General features: G+C 41.7%; 2 protein-coding genes across 2 annotated transcripts; one reads left to right on the top strand and one right to left on the bottom strand.

Moving 5' to 3' along the window:
* Positions 1 to 14,005: 14,005 nt before the first annotated feature.
* Positions 14,006 to 17,169, top strand: LOC102520418 (mucosal pentraxin). Its single transcript, XM_006178271.3, has 2 exons — positions 14,006 to 14,228; positions 16,515 to 17,169. Exons 1-2 carry the CDS (start codon positions 14,021 to 14,023, stop codon positions 17,108 to 17,110), a joined length of 804 nt encoding a protein of 267 aa, XP_006178333.2. The 5' UTR covers positions 14,006 to 14,020; the 3' UTR covers positions 17,111 to 17,169.
* Positions 17,170 to 18,858: 1,689 nt separating this feature from the next.
* Positions 18,859 to 20,009, bottom strand: LOC102520168 (olfactory receptor 10J1). Its single transcript, XM_006178270.2, is given in 2 exon segments — positions 18,859 to 19,105; positions 19,108 to 20,009. Coding segments are annotated over 2 exon segments (984 nt in total). The 5' UTR covers positions 19,955 to 20,009; the 3' UTR covers positions 18,859 to 18,968.
* Positions 20,010 to 21,208: the final 1,199 nt, after the last annotated feature.

Here is a 21,208-nt window from a genome sequence, read left to right as displayed (position 1 = left end):
TTAAGCTTCCTAAGGAACCAGATCTTCACACTTGCACTACAATAAGCTGAAACCCTCCTCAACTGGAACATGCTTCAGAAAGAGCTCAAAGGACTACGGAAGTTTACTCTGGAACACAGAGGTCTCAAGGAGAACGCAGTATTGTTTTTACGTGCTGAGGGGGAAGCAAGTAATCAGTGGCCCAAATAATTGCCCAGCATGTGTCCACAGACCAGTAGCCTAGAGCACCTACCACGTGCCAGCGACTGTGCTTAGTTCTGGGAATAATTTTTAAAAATATCCTAAAAATACTAAATATGGGGGGAGGGGATAGCTCAGTGGTAGAATGCAAGCTTAGCATGCACGAGGTCCTGGGTTCAAGCTCAATCCCCAGTATCTCTATTAAAAAATAATAATAACAAATAAACCTAATAATCCCCCCCCACAAAAAAAAACAAGAAAAAAAATTTTAAATACTAAATATAAAAGGCAAACCTGAAAACTGAATGATTAAACTGAGTGGTTTTCAGACACTAGAAAAAGCAGCAAATGGAGAGAGATGGTGGGCAAAGAGAATCATGGAATCGTAAAGAGAAAGGCAAGAAACAGCTGGATCTACGGCACTGAAGGCCAAGAAAACACTGTTTTGGAGGGGGTTATTTATTTGTTTATTTTGTTTTATTTTTTAATGGTGATGCAGTATAAGGGGGATGGACAGTTTACGCTTTGGAGTCAGTCCTTCCAGGCTCCAAATCCTGCTTCAGTTTCTCACTATCTGTGTGATCGCGGGCAAGGTACTCAGACTTTGTGAGTGGGCATTTCCTTACTTGTAATCATGAAGACAACGATTCACATCTCAAAGAAATCAATTCAACAGTGGAGGATGTGATCAATGTGGGGGGAAAAAAAGAAACAATAAGTCACTGCTAGCTTCATTCACTCTTATATTCACTGTCTTGGAGACTTGAATGGGGAAGTCATGCTGAAAATGCTAAAGTGAAGTAGATAAAAGAACAAAACCAAAAGCCAGGTGGGAGGAAGCTTGTATATTATTTGGAACATTTTGGTAATAAATGACAAAAGTTTAACTTGAATTAGGGAAGTAAAAAAAAAAAAAAGACCAGAATAAAAGAATGTAATTGTTCATGTAACTCACAAATCCACAGTAGGCAAGGATGGATCCAGGGGCTCAAATGAAGTCATCAGTTGTCTTTCTCTTAACCTCTTGGCTCTTATTTTTCTGTGTTGGCTTTTTCTCAGATAGGAATTCTCTACTTTGTAGAAAAGAAGAGCTGGTACCATCTCTAGGCTTCCATGGTCCCTAGCGCTTATAATTCTAAAGCAGAGAAATCTCAGAGATCACATTGCTCTTTGATAAAAACCTGTCCCTGCAGGGACCATGTGCCCATCTCTGAACTAATCATCATGTCTGGGGTGGGGAAGGCAACTTTGATGGCCCAGCACAGCTGTGGGATCCCATCTTTCCCAGGGCTGCCTTGGGTGAACAATCCAGGTTGGTCAATCAGAAAATTCCGTCCTCTCAACACAGCCCAGAGTTGGGGAGCTACAGTTCTAGAAAAGCAGAATTTTATTACCAAAGAAGGCGAAAAAGATAAAGCAAAAAAACCAAGGGCATAACTAGAAAGGAGATTAAAATTCAAGCTGTATAATACAGCTGTTGATATTACAGCTGACAGTTGAGGTAAAGCCAAAGAGAGAGTCTGGCTTCTCATCACCAATGAGCTAAACTCAGTATGTAAGACAATTGTTAGTGTCAGTAACACTCTGACTCTGGCAAAGGGTACCTGCTCTGTGCCTCACATTTTAGAGGGACTCATAGCCCCAGATGAATTTATTAAAAAACACAGTGGTGCTTCTAACCTGGGAATCCAGTGTCCAATGACAGCCTAAGGACATACAACCTTAACATCTGCTCTTATAAGCAACACATTTTACTCCCCCAGAGAAATGCTGATCCACATCTCTTGCCGTTTGTCCTCAAAATAAAAAATAATTGTGTCTAAATACTAGGAAGTGGGTGGGTCGTGGCCCTGTGAGATGGCTGCTGCCTGGCATGCGACGTGGTGTGAATGGCACAAGCTCTTTGGACAGAAAAAAACAAATGAATTAACTTGTCAAATCTGTCCTCTCTGATGACATGAATGCAATAAGTTCTTGCATAAAAGATTATCATTTCCTGGTAGTGCCAATTGTCCGTTTTGTTGCTTCTCTTTATATTCCAATGTGTACTTCCTCAGGGACTCACCGACCAGCACAGGTTGGACATGGCGGACAAAAAACACTTTGCATGTTAAACGATTCACATGACTCTTAAGCTTAGACGTTTGTAGCCAACATAATATGCATAATATTAAAAAAGCATGGCATTAATTCTTTACATCAGCAAATAAGTGGACACTGAACTCTAGAATTGGAAATAGGCACATTCAGAAGTTCTGGGTGCACGTATTTTTTTGGGTGAGCACCATTTAACCCACTGTAGTCATCATGGCGAAGTTCTGGCTCTAACCTAGTGTCCAAAGATTTTTGCCTGGTGAAAACCAATACAGTATTTTCTTCATTCCAAATATTCTGAAATATATATATTGTTTTACCTTCTATCAGGTTGCATAGGTAAACCACAAGTCAACTTTCATTGATTTTGCTTAGAATCAGTTCAACTAAATTTGGTAGCAACTTGTTTGGAAGCTTTTGATTTCTTTTTTTAAACATACGAGAATGTGAGTTACTTAAGAATCACAGTTCCTTTGTCAAAAACCAAAGCCTTTGAAAATGCAATTCCAAGAAGAAGAAATAAAAAGGGCCCTTTCTAAACGTGATACACATAAGATCCTAATCCGATGAGCGTGTTATCTGTGTTATACCCCTGGTACTTAGCACCTCACTCTTTTATATGCATACTATCTGTATTATTCTCCTCTGATCAACATTAATTAATTTACTCTTCTAAGAAGCAGGCTATCTGTGTTAGACTTTTCTGATAACTCTTCGATAAGCATGTTCTATTTATAATACTATCAACACTTAGTACCAAAGCCTCTAATCAGTATAAACAAACAGACGGAAACTCCCACTAAAATAAAACCAGCCGCCTGAACATAATTGGAGCCGTTTCATCTTAGCTGCAAACCTGAATGGGAAAATGTTTGTTTAGTCAGCAATTCCCATAAACTTCATTGTAGACAGATGGGAAGCCAACAATGGTGTGTTTGTTGGCCTACACCAGTCTCATTTTGAATAGTTCCTGATCCTTATCTGCTCCCAACCAAAAAAAGAAAAAAGCTAAGAAATTCATTCGAAACAAAAAATTGGGTAGGAGTTTCTGGATATTTGAGAGAATATCTTTATCTCTAACGTTTGTCATGCCTCTCTGCCAAATGGAGTTGGTGGCAGCAGGCGTCACTGATTAGGACTTAATTCAGATGAAGAATCAGGAAGCCCCTGAAGAATGAATGCTCTGTCTGGATAGAGGGGAAAGACATACTGAGGTTAACCAAGGAGAATTATTTAGGGGAAGAAAGAAAAAACAATCCTTTGTGAATGACAGCAGAAACTGGGGCATCAAGTTTAGTCAGTAAGCCACAGCTACGATCTAAAGCACTTGCTCATGGCTGGGAGACCAGACCACCTGCCCGAAGCAAAATAAAACAGAATAAAAATGGGTGTCCTGTAAGAAAGAAAAATAGAAGGGCTCAGTTCTAAGAGGCTGCCCGGCAGGTGAGAGATGGTGATTTGAGCGGTTGGTGTGTAAAGAAATTAAAAATGAACGGTTTGCTCAGAGTCATACAGAATTAGCTGAAGAGCTGGCACTTGGCCCAGAGTCACCTCAACTCTTGGTACGCCTTAGCTCTTCCACGGCCCACTCTGTGTCCTGATGCGTAGGCCAAATTCTGTCTTTCCCAACAAGAAGACCAATTGGAGGCACACATGGATTAAGGATTAGAAGCTTTCCCTCCCTGCAATGGTCATTGGTTTTCCCCCCTAGTCCTCCAGGGAAGGTCATCTCAATATTCACCAACCACATTCTGGTTGTCAAATGTTTGCTGAGTCACATGGTCATCCCAGATGTCAGTTAGGGTTACCCTGTCCTTGGATGTACACATAGAACTGCTTAAAATGGATTCAAACCTACCATTCTATCAGCTGGGAAATCCCAAAGCCATCTTATAATTTTTGCAAATTCACCAGGATTTTAATTTTTCTGCTTGCTTCAAATCCGGATTTCTTGATTCCATTCGATGTCCTGTGCCCTCCCTTACTGGGGCCATTGTCTTCTGTTGGTCCCGTACCAACACGGAAGAGGAATCCAGCCCATTTCTCTAATTTGCCGCAAAGGAGGAGTCAGCCAGATACTTGTCTGTGTGGCAGAACTAACAGCAGGAGGGGATGGAGAGGTTTACACTATAGCACCACACTGCACGCTCTTTTGGCGTTAATGTCTGATCATTCTTCTTACAATTCTTCAACAATTTTCATTCAGTCCAATCTCTCATCATACCACATTTCTTTATAGTTGTCATCTCTGCCATATTTCTGAATCTCTGTCTACATATTTTCCTCTATTCTGTTTCCAGAGGGCCACCAAAACTCAGGCCATTTCTGTGCACAGCAGCTTCAAATCTCTTGATTATTTGTCTTTCTCCAAACAATGATTGGGGGTATCCAGGAAGAGAGAGAAAGTAGCAACTCAACATTGTGACACAAAGCGGCCTAAAAAGGCATTTTTCTATGAAAAAGATCCTCTGCTCCAGAGAGAAGGGACAAGCCTCTGAAGAAAGAAACTGCTTTGAATGGCAATTATTTATGCCGTTATGCTTTGTTTCCTATATGTCACACAATGAATTTCTGAGAAAAGAGTCTGAGATGACATGGGAAAACCAGGATTCTTTCCCATCAAATAAAACAGACAGAACTTGACCTTAGTTCTCTGTACATCTAACAAGGAAAGGGGAGCGTTCAGGTTCTGAATATATGAAAATGAATGTTTATTTGAATGAGAAAAGATAGTTTTTTATAAGAGGTCTATGCAAATGAAGGAAAAGCTAAAGTTTCATCAGCTTCTCAGTAAATCCACCTCTGAGCCTAAACAGAACCTTAATGCTATAAGCTCTCTCTAGTCCCTCTAAAGCTCAGTCAGGTACATAAACTAAATTATAATAGAAAGAAACCATCGTCCAAGTTGGCCTGACCCACAGCACCCAGATGCCCTATTGTACTTATAGAAAAACCTTGATGTTCATTAATTAAAAATAAAATTAAAAATGGGCATAGTTGAAATACAACTTAATAATATTTGTGCAAGCTTCTTCCCATGCTGGCCTTGCTTTTAAAGAACTATTTAGTAAACAATCTTCTCGAAAAGTAGTAACTCAAGCAAATAGTTTTTTTCTTAAAAATTATAATGATAATCAATAATTATTAAACTCTTAGTTAATGCCAGGCATTGAATTACAAGCTTTTCATGCATTGTCGCATTTAATCTTTACAACTCTTTGAAGTATGTACTATTTTTATTCTCCAATTTACAGGTAGGAATATTAAGGCTCATAGAGTTTTTATTTTTCCAAGGGCACAGAGACCAGGTCAATTCCCAAAGGGATCTGTCATGGCAAAGATCAGATGCTAACCATTACATAATAATGTCCTTTGAGTAACAAGAAACTCAGCATCTCCCTGACAAACCCACTTCATCTCTAGTGCTCTGAAAGGGTTGGGGGAGGGTAGTTCTTTGCTTTGGGATTAAATCTGTTTTCTGATGGACTTTGTCCAATCAAATGGGGCTGTAAAAACAAGGCTACCCTTTTCCAGTGTTACCGCTAAGTCTTCTCTTTTATGGGCAAACCTCTCTCAAGGCTTTGCAAACTCCTTCTAGAATGCCAACCCCATGAGGGCAGAAACCATACCTTGTTCTCTGAAATATTCCCAGTGCTGGGAATAGCGCTTCAGTCTGAGAGGCAGGACTGAAGTGGGCACTGCAAAGAACACAATGTCACTTGTGTGGTGTTCCTGACAAAAGGGCACAACCTGAATCTGATCAGAAGGGCACATAAGTTCAAGCTAAGGGTCATCCTACAAAACAACTGGCCTATCTCTTCAAAATGTCATTGACATGAGATACAAGGAAAAACTGAATAAAAGAAGACTAAAGAGACATGGCAATGACATGGAATGGATGAGCTGTTGTTTGCTTTTGCCTTATGAGATATTAATGGACTAACTGGTGAAACATAAAAATGAGACTAAACAAATCTATCACTGTATCAATATTAATTTCCTGATTTTGGTAAGCGTACGATTATACAACATAAAGTTTCTCAACCATTTTTTCACTATTGTACCCCCAAAGGAGAAAAATTAAAGTGACATTTAAATTAAATCAATTTCTCCCTAATAAGAGAAATTAAATACTAAGACAAAAGATTTTGTTGGGTAGGGTGGAGAGGCACAGGTCATTTGTAATATCTCAGGTTTTTTCCCCATAGAATCGATTTTTGTCCCCTTGAGGGTGATATCATTCCTACTGAGAATGCATAATATAAGAGAATATCTTTGCTTTTAGAAGAGACACACTAAACTATTCAAGGGTAAAGGAGCATCGTGTCTGCAATTGATTCTCAGCAGCTGAAAAAAGATGTAGATAGAAACGATACACAAACAGAGGTGTGCACACATGCAGGATTTTGTGTGTGTGTGTGAGACAGAAAGAGCACATGGAGGGGAGGGGCTGTAAAGCAAACATGTCAAATTATTAAAATATAGAAAATCCAAGTGAAAAGTATGTGGGGCATAAGGACCAACATATAGACCAATAGGATAGCAGAGAGAGTCCAGAAATAAACCCTTGCATGTATGGTTAATTGATTTTCAACAAGGGTGCCAAGATCATTCAGTGGAGAAAGAACAGTCTTCAGCAAACGATGCTGGGAAAACTGGATCTCCACATGCAAAAGAATGAAGTTGGATCCTTATTTTGCACCATATGCAAAATTTAATTCAAAATAAATCAAAGTGTATGAGCTAAAACTATAAAACTCTTAAAAGACACAGGAAAAAAATCTATATGACACTGGATTCGGCAATGATTTCTTGGATATGCCTGAGAAATACAGGCAACAAAAGGAAAAATAAATAAACTAGACTTCGTCAAAATTTTAAACTTTTGTGCATCAAAGGAAAATATCAAGAGTGAAAAGGCAACTCACAGAATGAGAGAAAATATTTGCAAATCATATGTATGATAGGGTAATGATATCCAGAATATATATACATTTCAGAAATGGGCAACTGATTTGAATAAACGTTTCTCCAAAGAAAATAAACAAATGGCCAATAGAAGCACATGAAAAGATGTTCAACATCACTGGCTAGCCATCAGGAAAATGCAAACCAAACCCACCACTTCAGACCCATTAGGATGGCTAATATACAGTTTTTTAAAAATGAAAAATAATAAGCATTGATGAGGATGTGAACAAATGGAAAACCTTGTTCATTCTGGCGGAACTGGGGAAATGTAAAATGGTGAAGCATCGGTGGGAAACAGTTTGGTGCCTCCTCAAAAAGTTAAGCATAGAGTTACTGTATAATCTAGAAATTTGACTCCTAGGTATACACCTAGAAAAAAACTGAAAAAATGAAAACAGGGACTAAGATACTTATACACCAATGTTCACAGCACATTCACAAGCAGCCAAAAGGTGGAAACAACCCGAATGTCCATCAACAGATAAACAGATAAACAAAATGTGGTATGTACATACAATGGATTATTACTCACCCTTCAAAAGAAACAAAATTCCAATACATGCTGCAACATGGATAAAACTTTAAAAACGTTGTGCTAAGTGAAATAAGCCAGACACAAGAGGACAAATATTATGATTCCACTTACACAGAGAGAAATTAGATAGAGGTTACCAGGGGTTGGGAGAGGGGGAAATGGAGAATTATTTCTTGATGGGTACAGATTTCCGTTTGTGTTACCAAACTCAGGTTCTGATGCTCTCCACTCCAAAGCCAATACTCAATACTCGAGAGACAAGTGCCAGAGGTTGATTCCAGCTGATACAAATGGATTGAGGCAAGAGGGTCTTCGAGTGGCTTGACAATGCCCTCTCTATGCCCAGTTGATAAACTTGCTCCTCACTTTTATGTGGATATAGAAAGAGCCTGTTGTCTTGGTCTGGGTGCTACAGAACAAGAGGCTTTAGTGACAGGGGAGGTTGGTGTGTAGGATTTCTCCAATTAGGAAACATACGAAAACAATGTTGACAAGAGATAAGAGCAAAAGCATCCTACCAATTTCATGCTGACTTATGTTTACCATATGTTCTATCTCCCCACAGAGCTTGTTGCATGTTGGAGTTTATATAAGATTTACAAATACGTAAGAGATAAGATGAAAATTATATTTGCAACTTCATGTTGACTTATGTTTACCATATGTTCTATCTCTGCATACAGCTTATTGCATATTGGAATTTACATAGGACTTACACACAGACACACACATACATATATATATAATATATAATAATATATATTATTTATAAGTGATAGAAGAATTAAAAGGTATTTTTTCCCCTAACTTACTTGTTTGGTTCCATCAGCTCAATTCCAGGGAAATCTTCAAGAACGTTGGCTCACTGAGGATAATGAACAAAGGTCACAGAACTCTATACATCCCATTTTCTCTCATATCTGGTCCCTGGGAAGTTGACCCTCAAAGTCAGAGAATTTTCCACACAGTTGGATGTGGCTGATGATAAATAAACGTGGTGTTAATCATTTCTGTTGGACCATAACTTGGTTTTCCTGAGTCTCTATTGTAATTTTGCTTTGGGTCAGAAGTAGAAAACTTGAATTGATTGATATAAATATCACGTTTGTGTCACAGTCTGCCCAATGTCCAGTCACTTGTTCGTAAGAAAAGGGCCAAATCTCCATTGGTTTAATGTCCCTAAAGCTGTTCTCTCAACTGAGAGTAAAATCTTATGAATTTACCTCCTTTTAAGACAGAAATGGGAGTTTAATCACTGTACACTCACCTGCTTTTATTTTAGAGAAACAAAAAATTAAACCTTCTTCTGGCCAGGTATGATGGACAGTGCGCATTTATCTGTAATTCACTAAATCAAAACGTTACCTTTCAAACAGGGCATATCCAGTGAGACCCTTGGTTCTCTTTGCCCTAAGATGTGATCATCACAGTAAGATTCTTCAGGATAGACCCACATAGAGATGAAACCAGCTCCTCTTTCCCTAACTCCCAAGTCCAGATCATCCTGAATGGAATTTTCAGAATATCCTAGCACTTTTTCTATGTTACCAGTTGCTTCTCTGTAGTTTGTACTCTAGTCAAAACTCACAGTTGAAGAGAAACCAGAAATGTGGTTGTTTGGGGAAACTTACTATGGGAAAGGAGAAAGCTTTAATTTTTTTAGCTGTTGATATTTTTACGTACTAATCTCATAACTGATCTCATTCAATATTCATAAAGACTCTGTGGGGTAGCTTTTTTTTTTAGCTCCTATTTTATAAATGAGGGAAGTGAAGCACAAGAAGTATGTAACTTCCTGATGGTCACACAATAAGAGAGGGGAGGGGAGAGGGGCAACAGAGGGGTAGGAGATTGAGGTGCAAACTATTAGGTATAAAAGCAGCTACAAGGGTAGATTGTACAACATGAGGAATATAGCAAACATTTTATAATAACTATAAATGGAGTATAACCTTTAAAAATTGTGACTCACTATATTGTACACCTGCAATTTATATAATATTATACGTCGACTATACTGCAATAAAAAAGTGGGGGGAGGACTGCATCTTTGAACTAAACCCAGTTGAGGCTGATTCCCCTGCAGCATTTTCTCTCTTTCTGGCAAACAGGTCCCTGACCATTTCTCATTCTCTTGAACTAAAGACAATAGTGTTCCCACCTGGCAGTCAAGCCAACCCTCCTTTCTCTGGCCTTATGGATCCCTGGTGCTCAAAAAACCATGTCTCACACTTTTCTGCCATCTCTTCCTGTCTCCACTCCAACTGTCTTTCCCCATAAAAAACCCTCCGGTCTCTCCCTGGTTTTTCTAGGTCAGGAGCTTCCACCCAACTGGACTCAGTACCTGCCTGCCTGTACCTCCCTCCTATGGAAACACCTAGAGTGGAAGCACAGTCAGGGACTGCAGTGGTCCTGGCAAAGGGGTGACACCACCACCTGGCTTCTTACATCCTTCTTCCAAGGATAGACCCTTTTTCCAGCTGACTGGGGCCAAGTCTGGATGATGAATATACACAGAAATGGAGAGAAATGCTTGTTTTCCCCTTGATCACTTCTTCTAGTTGTTGCGATCGCCCCATCTTTTGTGATTTCCCATTTCCTGTTTTCTTCTGAGAAAGCCTGAGCACGTTAGACAAGAGAACAGGCTCACGGTCTTCATGAGGGCACAGCCTCACTGACACTTGGTATCTGGGCTTCCAGGTCTTGGGACAATGTGGGACCAGGAAGGACTGTTATCTCATCAGAAAACTGACATCGTTCACAATGTGGGTCAGCTGTGGGCTGTGAAATGAGAGCGAGGTGGAAGCCTCTTCATTTCTTGACCTTTTTCCTTTAAAACGGAACCAGATGAGGACCTCCCAGTAGACATCAATGGAGCAGGTCTGGTGGTTAGTGAGGATGAGAAGCACCTGCCCATGACTCAACTGCTCTGAGACTTTATCACTGCAAGAGCGTTGGTGGTTTTGACCATTAAACCATTTTACATGTTTTTTTTTCCATGTTTTTTTTTTCCCTTAGTCATACATTTGTTTCACTTATATCCATAAGTCGTCATTGGTTAAAGTTATGGATTGTATGGAATATTCATGTTGAAATGTAACACATAAATGAGAAGCATAAGAATGATCACTCAGAAAATTCACATATTTATCTTTAAAATATAACAGTCATGAAAAATTTAAATTTACAAAAAGTAGGTTATAAAATTATACATCAAAAACCATATATACTATATTTTTGCCATGCCATATTTGTCATAATTGTTTCCCATCTCTTTTTTTAAAGTAATAACATTTATGGACACACTCAGAAACTCGCCCCCATTCGGCCCCCTTCCTTACTTCCTCCTTCCTTGGAGTTAACCATGATGAGCATGTGTGTATTTTTCCTTCAAATGTTTGTACATTAGTACATATGTCTGTAATTATAAACATATGGTATTATTTTAAATTTGCATATGTATTGTTTTTGAAATTTATCCGTATTTATTGACAAAAATGTACTAATCTAATAAATATTCTATAACACATCAAGATGTCTTCAGCACTTTATCAGACCCTGGGAAAGTAAACACAGTTGGCCCTTTATAACTGCAGGTTATACATCCACGGATTTAACCAACCGCAGTTCAAAAAATATTTGGAAAAAAATTCCAGAAAGTTCCAAAAGCAAACGTTGAATTTGCCATGCAGTGGCAACTATTTACACAGTGTTTATATTGCATTAGGTATGCTAAGTAATCTAGAGATGATTCAAAGAACATGGGAGAGTGCGTGTAGGTTATGTGCAAATACTATACCATTTTATGTAAGGAAATTGAGCATCCGTGAATTTTGATATGGGGAGGGGGATTCCCCCATGGATACGGAGAGAGGACTGTACTTGGAAACTAAGCATTGATATTTTTGGTTTTTTTCATTATGTGTGTGTGTGGGTTTAGGCTCTGTGTCAAAAATACAAGTCAAAGTCATCAAAGTGAGGGGAAGGAACAGTTCAGTGGTTGAGCACATACTTAGCATGCCTGAGGTCCCAGGTTCAATCCCCAGTACCTCCATTAAATAAACAAATAAACAAACCTAATTATTCCCCCCTCCCAAAAAACACTGAAAAAGAAAGTGAGAGATGAGAACAGGTGATTAGGAAGTAACACTAGATGTGCACTAGTGAGCAGAATAGACTTCTTCCCTGCCTGAAATTTACAGGTATCATCTTTTTAAAAAAAAGTCATCAAAAAATTTTTTTGGAAAAAATAGCACAAGTAGTTAAAATTTTAAACTTTGTATTTTTCAAAGTTTGTTTAAATGCATTATTTTTATCCCCAAACGAAATATGATATATAAAATGTCATTTTAAATCCATTTATAAATTATGTTCTTTCTTTCACAATTAAAATTAATTCAATAATGTGAAGCACTTATTACATGTGGATAAATCAAATGGTCTTTCTAGAGATGTATTATGAATATTATTGAAGGCTTTAATAAAATTAACTTAACAATGTAACCTTTAATTGTAATATATTGATCTAAAGTAATATTTTATGGAAAATAATTTATTTTATATTACATAAACATATACTGTGAAAAATGACTAAAAATTCCTTAGTGAATTCTTGATGTTGTGTTACTATGAATATTGTTTTAGAATTAAAGGAAAGAGAAATCTAGACTGATTTAGACCAATCTAAAATTTTACAAACAAGACAAGGATTTTTAAATGCTTTAATTCCCATCACACCATTTCTCACTCATACTATGATTGTCCAACTAGCTGGCTTGCTGTTAATCACCCAGCTGAGACCAAAAGAATCACTAAGCCCCAATCATCAACCCACAGACTCACAAACTAAATGTTTATTGTTTTAAAAATTGAGTTTTGAGGTGGTTTGTTGCATAGCTTAAGTAGAAATGAACTGCCACAATGAATACAGTGGCTTTTGTTTTTTGCAATGGAGAAACTTAGACAACTTCCTTTAGTTCTTCTCGTCAACCTGGAAACACCCAGATGAGTTCACTCCATGAGTAGTGTGTGCTGGGGCCAGTCAAGATGGCTGTCCTCTTGCTCTCTGCATGTACATCCCCTGCTGGACCAGTGCCTGCTCCCCCTACCCTCTACTCACATGACTGACCTTCCTGCACACTTGCCCCAGACCCCTGCTAGTGACTACCCTCATCAGAGGGGCGGTGAGCGCCTCTCTGCTGGTTTCCCTGGTAACCAGTGAGCCAACCTACCGTCAATTCCCCTTATAACTGCTAACCTCCCCCTGGCCCCAGGGGGGAAGACTGCCGCCCTGTCCTGCCTGCCGTCTGCGGCACACGGTGGGGAGCTGCGCCGGGACCTTGCTTCAGACGTGTAAGAGCCCCCCTCCATGAAACCACTGATGTCTCCATCACTGCCTCTGGGCTCTTTCTTTGGTCTTGAAGCTGGGCAAGGACAGCCTGCGGGGCGCAGCCCCACCAGCAGTACTGGGGCTCTTGTTATGCATGAATTGCAGCCATAGACGCTGCAGATCAAGCTGTGGGAGAAAACATACATGACCCATATGTTCTTGAATTTTAAAGTCTTACCCCGTGTGATGAATTTAAAAAAGGAAGAACTAATAGAGCAACTCACAAAAATTTTTATCGGAGGCAGAGAAATAGACCGCAGGATAACATGTCTATAGTTAGTCAGCTTTGTAAATCACAGATTTAGGCCATAACATAGCCAGCTTGTTCCCAGTATCCAAGCACTATTCCATGCCGTCCTGACATGGCTCACTCTGTCCACCTTCACAGACGCCTTCTTTGAGCTGCTTGTCTCCTAGCTGAAGTCCAGAGTCCAGGTGAAGGGCATCCTCTTAACACCCAACATCTAGAAGGTCCTTTATGGGGAACCTGGCAAGTTCATCACCAAGACCACAAGAGCTAGAGCTCACCTATTCAAAGTTCTCAGCCACCTGAATCAGTAAATGCCATTTCTCCATAGTGACACCCCAGCCCCTAAACACAGGGGGGACATGGTTCCTCCAGCAGCTCCAAGAGCAGGCCCATCTTACAGAACTAACAACAGACTGCCACAATTTCCTTATACATGTTAGGTAACTCAATGTCCCCTTAGGGACACTTCCTTGTGGGGGACCTGAACAGGACGGCTCAGCAGGAAACAGAACAGTTAAAAGAAAAAGGAAAAACCCTGCAACTGAAACAACAGATCAGAAAGTACACAAATCTGTTTCTAAATCACATCCGGGTTCAGTTAATGTTTACCATTTACAGCTTTGCCTTCTGTTACTGGTACAAAGGCTGTGCCCCAGAAGCACAATATAAGAAGCCAGACAGTGAGCATCTCTCCATCACTACAGCTGCTGCGTCCTGCCCACTGCTACCACCCAAGGAGTGCACGATGGAGAAGCTTCTTCCAGGTGTCCTGCTCCTCGTCTTCCTCTCAGAGGGGATGACACATTCAGGTGGGTCCTGAGCCTTGGTGGGGAAAAGTTCCTCCGAGTCCCAGGGGAACTGGAGTATAGCTCCTCTTGCTGCTGCTGCAGCAGCCGTTTTGAGGAAGATGAGAATGAAGGATGGGATAAGTTATCTCTTGAGGCATGACAAATCACCTCAAAACTGAGCTTAAAACATCGACTATGTATTATCCTCATATTTACCGTGCGTCAGGAGTTAGGGAACAGCGTAGCTGGATGACTCTGACTCAAGGTCCCTCCTGCGGTTGCAGTCAGCCGACCAGGGCTGTCCTCCCATCTGAAGGCTGGACAAGGCGGGCATCTGCTCCCAAGCTCACTCACAAGGTTACTGTCAGGATCCCGTTCTTTACAGGCTGCGGGGTTGGGGGCCTCAGTTCCTCACCGGCTCTTGGCGGGAGGCTTCCCTTAGTTCCTTGCCATGTGGACCTTTCTACAGAGCAGCTTGCAATGTGGCAACTGACTTCTCCCACAGGGAGTGACCTAACAGAAAGTGCCCAGCACAAAAGCCACAATCTTTCCATAATCTCATCTTGGAAGTCACATATCTCAAGTTTTTCTGTATTCTGTGCAAGAGCAGCGAGTTCGCCTACAATCAAGGAGAGGAGAATTACATCGGATGTGTTTTCAGAAGCACCACAGATGCTGACGAGTCAGGCTATGCCTGGCATGAGCAAGCCCCAGACATGGCTTTGCTGACCATGTGGAATTACCTCTCCCCTGAAAGAATAAGAAGGGATATGTAGCTTTTATTGGGGAAGGAAAAAAAAAAAGGGTCATTGCAGGGGTTGGGGTGTTCATTCTCTGATTCTTCTCAATCTGTTAGTCCAGGTCACATGAAATATGACATTTTGGAAGAATTCTGGACTTGAAATCAGAGAACCAGTTTCTCCCAAACTAACTGAATTGACTTTGTGAAGTTGCTGAACTCCGAGCCTCGGTTTCTTCATCCATGAAATGGGTATAAGAATGACATCAAACTTGCAAAGGGTTGTTTAGGAAGATTGTGTGAGATAAGTTAAAGTGAAAATGTACTTTGTGATGTGTTAAGTGTTGCAAAAAGTTAGTTTTTATTAGAAGTGAAAAAAAGCTTTAATGTTTTGGCATCCTTCCGTCTGCACCCCATTCTATTATTGCCACTAAGCACAACTTCATCTTCTCAAGTTGGAGACGCCCCCTTCTCTATCATTTCACTATTACTCTCTTGCCAACCATGCTATTTTGCTCCAGTTTTGTATACTGACAAGGTCCCAAATCACGCACCGGGCGATGAGTAGATCACAGGGTATAAATTCATGGTTTACTTTCCCATCCTTCTAAGTCTTGTTGTAATGGATGAAGCTCCTCCCCCCACCTCTGAAATCTCTTCCTAGCCCTCCCTCTCTCTAAATGTTCTGTTTCCATTCTTTGTCCAAGGTGAGCATTTCTTAAGAAACCCTTGTATCCAAGGAAATAAGAATTCTGCTGTTTCCATTTCCTACTTAAAGCAAAACTAATTCAACTCATACTGCTTCTCAGCTATGTCTCCCTTGATTCAGTTAGTCATTATTCTCTAATTTATTTCAAGGCCATAATAGTTGTTAAATTTGCTTTTCTAAGCAAGAAAAAGAAAAACAATTGGTTTTTATAATGATTAAGCCCTCCCCTCTCGTGTGTCTTAAGAGGAAATAAGGAAACGGTGAGTAATTCCATAATCCTGGGTTGCAGCCATGGGGAAACTGGTCCCGAATGGGCATACAGAGCTGCAAAAAGGGAGTGGACAGGATGGTGAGGACACCATAAAGGCCATGGGCTTTGCACACTGTTCTATTCCTCACACGTTGCACTAACGATGAGCACTGGCCCAGCATAGCCAAGCCATGGTTCAAGAAGGGACATGATAATTACATCTAAGCCCAGCTACGAGAGTCCCGTGGGAGGCATCTCAGAGCATGATCAGTGGTGGGAGAATATGGGATGCTCCCCTCCAGGAGTCAGCTGTGTTTCATTTTCTACAACTGGTGTTTGCTATTCTATCCGGATGAAACCTACAGAGAAGATGGGCGTGGGGGTTAATAGAGGACATCCCTAATTCCTCTGTCAGGATAGCTGTAGCAAAGCCTGCCTCTTAACACGCACATTCTGCGCACGTGGTCACGGAGGTAAGGCACCTGCAGGCACCTTGCAAACTCCAGCGCGCTGCGTCTGTTCGCTCAGGAGGCAGCTTATGGTCCAGAGTGAGAGCAAACCCAACAAGAGCACTGAGAGAACTTCTGTCCCATTGTCTTTTCTCCACAGACTTGGGAGGGAAGGCGTTTATTTTCCCCGAAGAATCAAACACAGCCTACGTGTCCCTGATCCCCAGGTTGAAGAAGCCGCTGAAGAACTTCACGCTGTGCCTGAAAGCCTTCACAGACCTCAGCCGCTCTTACAGCCTCTTCTCCTACAGCACCAAGTCCAGGGACAACGAGCTGCTTCTCTTTGTCAGCAAAGTAGGAGAGTACATGCTGCACGTGGGGAACGCTGCGGTCACCTTCAAGGTCCCCCCGTCTCCTTACGCTCCAGTCCATCTCTGTGCCAGCTGGGAGTCTGCCTCTGGGATTGCTGAACTCTGGGTGAACGGGAAACCCATGGGGCGGAAGGGTTTGCAGAAAGGGTACTATGTGAAGCAAGAGGCAAGCATCATCCTGGGACAGGAGCAGGATTCCTTTGGGGGAAGTTTTGATGCAAAACAGTCCTTTGTTGGGGAGATATGGGATGTGTCCTTGTGGGATCGGGTGGTCCCCCTCAGGGATATGTGCGCCTCGTGTTACAATGGCAACGTCCTGAGTTGGCAGGCCCTGACTTATAAAGATAAGGGCTACGTGGTGGTTAAGCCCAAGTTGTGGGCTTAAGCCTCACTCTCTGCGGACATGATTTCTGTTTAATAATACACATTCTCTTTGAAATGAAACACATTGACTTAAGTTTCCTCCGGCTCTGTTAAGATGGTGTAAACCACATTAAGGACACAAGGGATAAGTAAGCCTTTAATACACAGTCTCTGTATATGAAACCACCTTGGGCGAACTGCACCAGAATTTTCTGTAGCATCAATCTATCAGAACCCAGGGGAACTCACAGCTTTCAGCAGGGGTGCCAATCTTGCAGAGCCCTGGACAGGGGATGTGGGAGGACCTGTGGGGATTCTGTGTGCCAAAAATCCATCAATCTATAAAATGACGCGACTGCTGGGAGGGCCTTCAAGAATGGGCTACTGTTGTGGGCAGGTCCCCCAAAGACAGACTCTTCTGTGGGGCCTTCTCAGAAGTAGGGGTGTGAGTGTCCCCTTGAACCTAGCCCAGAAAGGATGCAGAGGTGTTTGCAGACAGAGGCAGAGAGGAACTGCCTCGGAGGCTCCTCTTCACACTCCCAGGTTGCTGTCTTGGAGGCAGGGGCTCTGGGGAGGCAGAGCTTTGATTCTTTCAGGAGATCCTCCCCAAACGTGAAGATTGCCCTTCTTGGCCCTTCCACCCTCAGGGATTCCCAAGTCCTTTGTTTGACATGCACTTTCAGTGCATCGTCTATGGGGACACTTGGACTGTTCTTAAGCAGGAGGGGCATGGTGGGCGGGAGACATAGATTTTTTTTTTTTTTAAACATCAGCCCTTTATTTGGAAAGACATTTGGAAAGTTCTGTCTCTTTTTAACTCCAGGTCAAATAATCCTAAATTCTTAAAACTTTCTCACAACTCAGTACAGTTTTCCCCTTCAGGGGGCAAAGACAGTAGGAATTGGTAGACGCCCAGACTCTTCTTTAGACAAAGGCTTAAACTCAGAGTTTAAACCAGGCATCCAACGGTTCACAGAAAATGAGTTCATCAACGTAGAAATGAAGCGGGCCAAGGCAAGACACAGATGTCAGCTCAGGCTCCACGTGGAGACTGAATGAAAATCATGGGCTAATTTCCACATCTGGGACAGTCAGAGTTAGTTGGGAGGCAGGACCAATACATTTACTTTCTAAAAAGATCTTCAGATACCCCTACACTTGTGAACGAATACATTATAGCATATGCATTCCCCCCACAGGAAGCATGCCTAACCGTAGTGAAACTCACTTGCTGGATGTGACAAGTTGCTTACTAGTGTGTGAATATGCAAAACTCGCCAAGGAATCAGTTCTAATGGGAGCTTTGACAAAATTGGGAAGAACAAAATTTCATGGGTCTTCAAGGCAGGTGAGAATGTTTTAAGCTGATAAAATTTCATCTGGAATGTCAGAATCCGTTACTCTTGTTGCTGCCCAAAGGAGAAAGTGATGATAAGTAAGAAAGGTGGTTTTGACTGTGCTTTCGACACATCCTGTCCACCAACCATGTTCTCTTTGAAAGTTCAGAGCTCAATATCCACCTGACATTTAGGTTGATCTTTCAACCCGTCACTTCCAACAGGTGCTATGCAGCCCACTTTTCTGCCATTAGCACAGTGGAAACAATCAGCTACCCTCTTGCTTATTATTCCCAACCAGCTCTCTACCTTGTGAGCAGCATCGGACCACTTCCCTGGGGGTAGCCGCTCAGATGAACAGACAGTATAGGAGAATGATGGCAAAAACAAAATTCAAGTCAAAGAAACTCTCAATTCTTTAACGCAGGCTTACCACTAAATTTTTCTTCTCTCAGGGTAGAAGAAGAATGATAGGATCAAGTTTTCTTCTGATTACAAAAACACCCAGAGGATGATGGGCTCCATACCAAACCACCAAAGATGCTAGGCAAGACAGTTCCTGCCAATAACACGGTGGAGGGCATCCTTGACCTCCTTGTTCCTTAGAGTGTACACCACAGGATTAAGCAGAGGAGTGAAAACGGTGTAAGTCACTGAGATCAGCTGGTCCTGATCCCTCATGTGTCTGACTTGGGCCTGAGGTAGGCGATGGAGGCACAGCCGTAGTGGACGATGACCACAGTGAGGTGGGAGGCGCACGTTGCAAAAGCCTTCTTCCGGCCCTCGGCTGAGGCGATCTTGAAGATGGTGGAGATGATGAAGATGTAGGAGATGAGGACCAGACCCATGGGCACCACGATAACCAGCGAGCTGATGATGAAGTTAATTATGTCGTGTACAGCGGTGTCAGCACAGGAGAGCTTCATAACCGGGCGGATGTCACAGAAATAATGGGCCACCTCTCTGTCACAAAAGGGTAGCCTGAACACAGAGGAAATCTGAATGACAGCCACGAGCAGGCCAACGCTGCAGGCCCCCCACACCAGCTGGGCACACACTCGCTTGTTCATGATGACCCTGTACCTCAGGGGGTGGCAGATGGCCACGTAGCGGTCATACCCCATGGCTGTGAGCAGGAAGCAGTTGTTGATGGCCAGAGTGATGAAGAAGAACATCTGGGTGGCACAGCCTGCCAAGGAGATGGGCTGGTTCAGGCCTATGAGGTTACAGAGCACCCGAGGCACAGTGACCAATGTGTACAAGGTCTCTGACGTGGAAAGCACAGTGAAAAAGAAGTACATGGGGGTGTGAAGGCGGCGGTCAATGCTGATTGTGGTCACAATGGTGACATTGCTAGCCAGGGTGAAAAGGTACAAGGTAAGAAATACCACAAAGAGGGTGAGCTTGTGTTCATGAAAGCTGGAAAAACCCTGGAAAACAAATTCACTCACTACTGTGTGGTTCTCTGCCTTCATCGATAAATTGCAGGTCAAAAAGCTGGAGACATAGGCCAAGCAGCCAGAATACATCAGTGCCCTGTGCTTTGGGCAGGAGAACCGCAGGAGAAGGAAATACGGATTTGCTCCTGAGGGATGCTTGGTTAATGGGGACTCTTGCTCTCCTACAGGTGGAAGAGAGAAAAACACAAAAAGGAAATAAATTCATGGATGGACACTTACGCATAAAGCTACAAAAGAACAGAGAGAGATGGGATAAGGTGGAAGGAAGGCAGGTGGGGTCAAGTTTGGAAAAGGTTTCCTCGTGTGTTAGAACATAGATGTTGGGGGAAACTGAGGCTAAAGAAGCAGGAAATGCACGCATAATTAAGTTTGAAAAGAATTTTGTTTCTTGTAGATTATAGTTTCAAATTTTCATTTACTTAAAAAAAAAATGCCAACTTTGCCCACAACTCTTCCCCTTTTGCTTAAACCACAATTTTACCATCTTCTTAAAGGTCTTCCCTTCTAGGTTGCCGAACAAGACAATGCTCTCTGCTCCAACAAGACATGGGTGTTTGCTTACGCCCTGCTCCACTGTCTGCATCTTTCTTGAACCCTTTTTCACAAATCACTCAGTAGCTTCAAACCTGACTACACCCCGACCAACCCACATGCACATTGTTTTTAACAAACCATGTTCCTCTCTCTAGTTTTTCAGTTCTTACCTCAAAGTTCTTACCTCAAGTCTCCTCTTGCTCACAAAGTCTTCTCAGGACTAAACACAACATATGCATCCAAGCTTTCTACAGTGCCGTTCATGTTGCTAAGTTGTTGTCGTGGACTGTGTGTTTTCTAGCTCGTGCGTAGATAGTGAATTTTCACAGGTAGTTTAACTTACCCTTAGACTTCTCAACTCTCTTTTCCGATTCCTTTAGAATTATAAACTGGTATCTCTGGGGAAACCAGTTGGCCTGTCTCATCCTCTATTCCCTATCTGGGGAGTTACTGGGGATCAAAAAGTTCTCACTAAAAAAATATTTAATAATAATAACAACAACAATATTAGTCCCTTAGGCACTTTTTAGTTTATAAAGAGTTTTTAACCTGTATTATTTAACAGCATAACAATCCCATATGTTAGGTCAGAATGACCTCCATCCTGCAGATGGGGAACCTAAAGACATCTAGGGTTAGGTCATTTTCCCAAAATTATTAAGTTCTAGATTCATTCTTTTAATTTTAAGGCCATTGTGGTTTGTCCTACACCACGCCTGCCTGAGAAGCATCATGACTACAAAGCAGATGAGAAAGAATATACTTTTCTTGTTTTGTTCTTACTGCAAA

The sequence above is a fragment of the Camelus ferus genome, chromosome 21 (genome assembly GCF_009834535.1).
Source record: "Camelus ferus isolate YT-003-E chromosome 21, BCGSAC_Cfer_1.0, whole genome shotgun sequence".
Taxonomy (NCBI): domain Eukaryota; kingdom Metazoa; phylum Chordata; class Mammalia; order Artiodactyla; family Camelidae; genus Camelus; species Camelus ferus.
This window is presented reverse-complemented; position numbering and strand designations above follow the sequence as displayed.